This window comes from Dama dama, chromosome 19, assembly GCF_033118175.1.
Source record: "Dama dama isolate Ldn47 chromosome 19, ASM3311817v1, whole genome shotgun sequence".
Taxonomy (NCBI): Eukaryota; Metazoa; Chordata; class Mammalia; order Artiodactyla; family Cervidae; genus Dama; species Dama dama.
Window position 1 is genome coordinate 23,275,905 of NC_083699.1, and position 7,687 is coordinate 23,283,591.

A 7,687-nucleotide genomic window follows, 5' to 3' on the forward strand; every position below is an offset into this window, starting at 1 on the left:
GTCTAATTCTCACAGCAGTCTTGCAAACCTCGTTGTCGTCCTCTTCATTTTACAGACAAGGAAACCGCAGCTCAGAGAGATTAAGCAGGGTTATGCAGCTGTGAGTCGACAGAGCCAGGATTCAAACCCAAGTCTGACTAAGGCCCATGCTCTTTGCACTGCACTGCACTGGTTCCCATTGTGATAGTGACCATCTTGGTCTGAGTTCCTGAGTATTACCTTTAGATAGATTCCTAGAAGGGGAGTTAGGTCAAAGGGTATGAAATTTTTAAAGCTCTTGATGTGTATTGCCAGATTACTTTTTAAAAAGATTACATTAGTGTGTCAGATCCAGGCAGCCGTGATCTGACTACTTTTTGTGTTTATATCTCTTAAAGATATGGCTTAGAATAACTTGGGGATATTTGATCCTTCAGCTGTCCTTACCGATTCATTCTCTCATGTCATGGAAGCCCTTCCTGCTTGGCAGTCATTTTACTTTAACATCTGGTTAGTTCTTATCACATTCCTCACCACAGCTGTTCCAAACTCTCCCTACATTTTAGAAGCCTTCAGTCATCCCCCTGCCTCCTTCACTCTAAGTGGATTAACCTTGCCTTGAGTGGACTTCCAGGGTTGAGACCTCCCTGCTGTGAGCTTGCTCCCTTTCCAGCCGTCACCAGACCACCTTGCATCTCAGAATTGCTCTCTAACTCTTTGCAAACTTTTGCTGCTTCCTGCTTCTTGGAAGGCTGTCCCTCTTATGCATGGGGTACCTTTCCACTTTCCTCAATCTTTCCTTTATTTCCTCTAGGATTCATCGTGTCAGTTATCCCCATTACTTCACCTTCCTTAATTTCTCTTTTCCAACTTCTTCTCTCTGCTTATAAATATGCTCAAATATGGTAATTTTCCCCACTTCTTTGAGCCACCACATTTTTCTCTCATCTTCTTTTCATCTTCAAGCTTTTTCAAATATAGTTAATAGATGCTTATGGTAAAAGAAAAATGAATAAGCACTGTCTCTATTAAATTCCTTCAAAGTAGTCAACATTGATTGTCTTACACTTTCTTGCTGCCAACACTTTAACCTCTTAGAATTGAACCTGGTCTTTAAGCTTTTGAAGGTTGAATTGGCTTCTTAATGTCTAGATTTTAAAGCATTTTTTGATCTGTCCCGTCTCCTCCAATGTCTGTAAAGCATCTGACACTGATGGCCTGCTTTAGTTGGTGCTGTCCATCCTGGTTCTGCATTATCTCTTTAACCACTTGTCATCTTATTTACCCTGTCCCCCTGAGACTAGGATGCTCCATGATTCTGTTCCTGACTGCCTTCTCTGTGCTACATGCAGTTTATACCTTGGAGATTTCAGCCAGCCCCGTAGCATGGATACCAGCTATTAACTGCCTCCCAGCTAAATTGGCAAATAATTGTTGAATTAAAGGCACTAGTAGACAGCAAGCCTTGATCATCTTTGAATGTGTAATACTTAGCATAGTGCCTCTTGTCATTATTTCTCACAGCAGTGTGTATTAGAAGGAGCACTGGACTTAATCAAAAGATGGGAATTTAAATCCCCCCACCACCTCTTAGCAACAGGGTACCCTGGGTCTGAGTTATATAACTTCTCTGAGCCTGTGTCTACGCATATTGCCTACTTCCCAAGGTTGCTGTGAAGAATAAATGAACGATGGTTTCTACGGCTCTGAGCCACCGCCCTGTTATCTCCCCTGAGTTTCATTTCCCCTTAGTAGTTCCTAGTTTGTCAGACAAGCATCTCAAACATCTGAAGTGTAAATTGTTCTCAATCAGGTCCTTGTTTTTATTTACCCTTTTCTGCTCATTGTACCACCATGTATTCCTTTATTCAGATTCAGTTATCTGAGTCAGTGGTTGTTGACGCCAACTTTTCCTTACCAAACTGTGTAATACCTTCAGCTGCCAAGTTCTTGTCTCTTCTTCCTTTACTTCATCACTTGTGTCATTTCTGATTGGCTCCTTCTTTACTTTGCAACCCGTTCGGTACATACAAAGTACCAACTCCTTTAATCAGAACCCTTCAGTAAACTCCTACGTTGCCTAGCAGGTAAAATCTGTCCCTTTGGTGAGTAATTACAGTCTCCCATCATCTGCTCAAGCATGACTTTTAGCCATCTCTCTCGCTGTAACACAAGCGCCGTGTTCTCATCAGGCTCAGTTACCCACCATCCCCTGATAGCATGCTGTTAACACTTCCTCTCTATTCCTCCTTCCTTTTCACCTGTTGAAATCTTCCCCATCTCTCAGAGCTCCCTCAGAGGTAATCAGACCTTTGATAGATCAAGATGGACCTCTTTAGTGTTAACATCACTGGCTTCTTTGAGCTGGCCATTACCTTCCTTCCAGCATCCTCTGCCACTCAACACCCTTCTATCCCTGTGCTCCAACTCTAATAAATTACTGACATTTCACAGACTTACCATAGTCTTTCATAATTCCCTTCAGTTAGTGTTTGTGGAATGATGCTGCCTTTCTTGATTTTGCCAAGTAGAAGTCACCTTTTTCTTTGGAACTGTGGTTAGAGCAGGGCTTAGCCTGTCGTGTAGGAGACTTGCAGGTTCTGTTTTGTTATATGAAGTACCTTCCCTCTTGAAGGAAGGGGCCATATCCTGTGTAACTTTGTTCTCTGCAGTATGATAGGTACATTTAAGTACTAAAATATTTGATAGGAATACTCTTGTATACCTAACTAGAAGCCCAGTGTAGCAGAATGCCAGCCTCTCTGCTCCCTGTCATGGTCCCTCTGGATCTTTCAGAGTACTTCCTCCAGTTTTTTCACTTTGGTTAACTTCTGGGCTTTCTCTTCACCATCTTCCATCTGGTTGTTGAAAGTCGCTCAGTCGTGTCTGACTCTTTGCGACCCCATGGCCTATACAGTCCACTAAATTGTATGCTGATTCAGACCTGGGTGTTCACCTATAATTATGAATGTTGTTTAGGTCAGAAGTTAAGATTACCTAAGATTGTGACTATTTCTGCCTTTTTTATTCCCAGTCTTCAGTTTTGGACTACCTTTTGGTTCCAAACTTGCTCGTGGGATTATAAGTCTTTTCTGATTTTCAGTACTGCTGATTCTTCTAGAAAATGGGGGTTAATCTAAAAACTTGTAGATTTTCCCCCCACAACCTATAAATTAGCCTTATTTTTCATTTTTAATCTCATTTTACCATTTAAGAAAAAAATTGAAGAAATTTTGATGGTGAACATTATTTTTCTTTCAACAGTGACATTGTGAGGAAGATCGATCAGTCTGAATTTGAAGGTTTTGAGTATATTAATCCTCTCTTGATGTCTGCAGAAGAATGCGTCTGATCCTCCCTGCTCAACTGTGCATTTTGCTTGTGTTGCCATTTAATGCATGGATAAACTTGTTACCCGTCTGGATGCAACGAACCATTTTATATTTTTCACCTACAGAAAAAACACTCAGTACCTTCTGTTGTTGGCTGTAACAGTCAATGATTACATCTCAGTTTAACTACGAAAAAAATGAAACTACTTTCCAGACAATCATGTCAAAATTTAGTTACACTGGTAATCCAGCAACCTACTGATGAATAATAAAGTTGTCTTTTTTGTTCAAAGGAAATACTCACTAAAAAGAGTGTCTGTTGCATTAAGGGACATGGTGGGGGTTATATCATAAACCTCCTATGATTTTTGTCATATTCATGAGGTCATTTAAATATTTAATTTTGGAATAAAAGTAATTCAAAATATAACTTGTTATATTACCTGTTACTTTCTGAGTTCTTAATGTTTAAAAATTCAGCTGTAAATTCAGTCATTGCCTTAGAAGATTAACTTATTGATTTTTAAGGCAACAGTTATTAATAATACAAGTTGTTGCTTGCTTAGACTTGAGAATACAGATTCTTCTGAGGAAAAGAATGGGCACATTTTATTAAGAACCAGATTCCAAATTGAAATTTGGAATTAGCTAGCTGGCTTTGAAAAACTGATTCAAGTGATTTCTTTTATAGTGAGGGGTTAGCTTCTCAGTTTATCCCTGCAGTGGGAACTGTAACTGGAATGTTAATAAATGTAGTTCAGAGAACCCAGGCTTCCATTCAGTGGAACACTTCTCAGTATATAAAAAGAAAAAAAAAAAAAAAAACTTAAAACAGACACACAGAAGTGCAATGGTAATATTTATTTTTTATTGGCAAGTAAATCCCACAGTCTCTTTTTGTGATTTGACCTAAATAATAAGGAAGCACTAGCTTGTTACCAAAAACTTGTAAGAGCACTCCATTATCCAGTGGACACAGAATGTGTACTATTTTTTCCTTGTAATTCAGTATACAGGAAAATAATTTATCTTCCAAATTGTGTCTTAACCATGCTTACTTTTTCCCCAAACCATACTTTCATATCCTGTTTTGGAACCTTCAATGAAATTCAAGAAAAAAGAATAAACATGAATAAATGTTCAGGATATGCACACACACTCACACTCATCACAGTTCCGACTGCTTAAGTGAGTTTTAGTGAAGTAGCTAATACATGTAATCAGAGTAGAATACATTTCAGGGGCAGAGTTCTTCAGATTATTTTTAATATTAGTGCTTAACAATTATTATTTAAAGTGATGCCAATGATAGTGTCCTGTTGTTTATTTTTAAATATTTTTTTATGAAAAGGGACTTAAAAAATAAGCATGATCATTTAAATTACTTATAAATGTCCAATCTTAGTAAAATGTTACTTTTAGGAAAGATATCTAGTCTTAAATTTAAAATGACTTAGTATATGTAGGCATTTAATAAATTGTGTCTTTTTTGACGGGGTTGCTGCATTTCATTTGAAATGTAATTTTTCCAAAGTTTCTGTCCATGTACTACTCTCTTTTCTTTGAATAAGCAGTGAAACCTCAAAATGTTTATATAGTTCACATGTTTATTTAAGAAGTATATATGTTTCTCTTAAGACCTGAGACTTCTTCTAGGACAAAAAACAGTATTTACTTCAAATCATAAATTTATAAAAATTTTTGACATATCAGAAAATACTTTATGATCTTGCTTTTAAATGGTACTATTTTCCTTAGGACATTTGTTCTCAAATTTTAGAATGTGGAATAATCACCTAGTAAGTTTGTTATAAAAAGCACATTGTTGGACCCACCTTAGAATTCTGTTGGGTCTTGGGACCTCAGTTTGAGAAGTAGTTTTTTGTTTTTTTTTTTTTTAGTTACTTTTATTTTGTCCTTAGTTACATATTAGAAAGAGTCCTCATGATAAAACATTTTGAGAAGGGTTAGATAGTTACTGTCTTATCTACAATTTCAAATAAATTTTGAATAATTGACTTCAAGTTAGATATCTCCTAAAAAAATTCATCGGTTTTCTATCAATGTTATAAATGATGAGACATTTTTCTGTGATGAGGTTTTAACCGTTATTCAGGGTGGCCTTTTTTTTTTTCAATTTTTTTTTTAAACTAAGATTTACTGTGTATATTTTATACAGAATTGCATTACAAATATGTTTTTAACTGTATTTTGTTTTTTTGTAGTCCTTATGTGCCATGACAGTTCTTTTTATATTACATAGAAGTTGTCTCAAATACTTACTCACCAGAGGACTAAGACAGTTGACAGAATGGTTGGAATTTTGGTGTTCTAAGAAAAAATTTATTTTACATAAGCATGTATGTGGTCAAATCATTTTCTGTGTATGCAGCCTGAAAAGGATTTCAGGTATTATGCTTGTTTAGTACCTGTACATTTACTTAAAATAATTTTTTTTGTTTTGATTTTTGTCATGTAGAATACTGCCTTGGTATAATGTAATCTGTATTTGTGTACCTTTTTTTTAATTTTACTTTAAAATCTTTAAATAAAATGTTTAATACCATCAGGATTGGAGCATGTTTACTATGTAGTGTTTCAGAGTTTTGTGTAAGATCAAAGGTGTATTCAAAATTGGTTCAAGAAGAAAAATGAAAATTTTTAGAGTTTGGAATTTTGCTGTACTTAGAGCAGCATTCTGGTAGTTCTCATGCCATATTGTAGACATTTACTCATAAAATATTGTTCAGTGTATTTTTAAACTCGCCCGTCTATGCATCTCTTATGTTGGAAAACAAATTAGTAAAAAATCAGCTGAAGAGAGAGCATTTTAACTAGATTTAAAACTGAATTGAAAACTAAATTTAAACAGAACAGTATGTTCTACAGTGATCTATTCTAGAGTTCCAGAACTTCTCCTTTCTCAGTTGTAGCTAGTGTTCTTATATAAACAAGCATGAGCCTGGCGTCTCACACTTCCAAACCTCTTCAACATTACTTAACCTTTCTTTTCTTTTACAAGGAGAATGAAATTCGAAGTGCTTTTCTTTTTATTAATTGACTTGTGAGATAGCTAGAGCTGGTATAATAAAGCCACCAAAGACTGATCTCTGGTGTCTTCTCTATTATTTTATCCTAATATCCCCTATGCATACATGCGTGTTCAGTTGCTCAGTTGTGTCTGACTCTTTGTGACCCCTTGGACTAGCCCACCAGGCTCCTCTGTCCATGGGATTCTCCATGCAAGAAAACTGGAGCGGGTTGCCATGCCTTCTTCCAGGAGATCTTCCCAACCAAAGAATTGAACCCTGCTCTTCGGCATTGCAGGCAGATTCTTTACCATCTGAGCCACCTGGGAAGCCCCAAATATCCCCTATACCAAACCATAAATTTGGTTGTTTTCTTTGTGTTAGTAAAATACCAAACAAAACAGAGTCCAAAGAGGAGCTGGAAGCTTTCGGGAAATTTTGCATTTGAGCAAATAATCAATAGGGCAACCGGTTTCTCCGTGAAAGGTAAAATCAGTCTCCAGTCTTCAACAGGTTGTTTTCTGGACAGCACCCAACAGGGAGTCATTTGGTATAATTGGTGGTCTCCCTTCATAGATTTACCTTCCTCTCCTCTAGGACTTAAGGAATCAGCTAAGATGCATATAGTCTGAGTAGTTTGTATCCAAAGTTCATTGTTCCAGAATGTTCTGAAATTTACTATGTAAAAAAAGTGTTAGTTGCTCAGTCATGTCTGACTCTTTGTGACCCCTTGGACTGTAACCCACTAGGCTCCTCTGTCCATGAAATTCTCCAGACATTAGTGCAGTGGGTTGCCTATGCATTATAGTGGGTTGTCCCTATGCATGGTGCTAAATAAGGCTAATAAACAGAATTTCTGCCCTTGACATTTGAGATAGGGGCCAGACATACTGAGAAAGACGGTTGTCATCACAAAAATAGTACAGTAATAAAAGCCAAATAAATGCAGTAAAGTATTATGTGGCCATGATAGGTTATCAGCTTTACCAGTAAAACTTATATGAATTTTACTTGATATTTATTTTAGGTTTATGGTAGATTCCAAAAAGTTTTATCAGTTCAAATATACATAATCTTAGATATTTATCTCTAATAGGTCTATATATGCACACACAATATATACATAAATACCATATATATATATACACACACAGAGTATTCATATATAAGATGATTTTTGGCTTTTGTGCTCAGAAATATGAACTGAAAGTTACATGAAAATGGGAGAGAAAATTGTCAGATGCTTCTGCTTAGATTAGATTTTTTAACAGTTCGTCTCTGAAATTTATAATTAAGATGAATCTAGCTCAGAATTTGAGATGATTTTTTGCTTGAAATGTGGCGATG

The 7,687-nt window shown here is 36.4% G+C and overlaps 1 protein-coding gene across 1 annotated transcript in view; it reads left to right on the plus strand.

The window, feature by feature from the left end:
• Positions 1 to 4,143, plus strand: part of PRKCI (protein kinase C iota) — a 67,723-nt gene extending 63,580 nt beyond the window's left edge. The window contains exon 18 of the mRNA XM_061168310.1: positions 3,244 to 4,143. Coding sequence (XP_061024293.1) covers positions 3,244 to 3,331 — 88 coding nt within the window. The 3' untranslated portion in view covers positions 3,332 to 4,143. The remainder of the gene's footprint in view (positions 1 to 3,243) is intronic.
• The last annotated feature ends 3,544 nt before the right edge of the window (positions 4,144 to 7,687 follow it).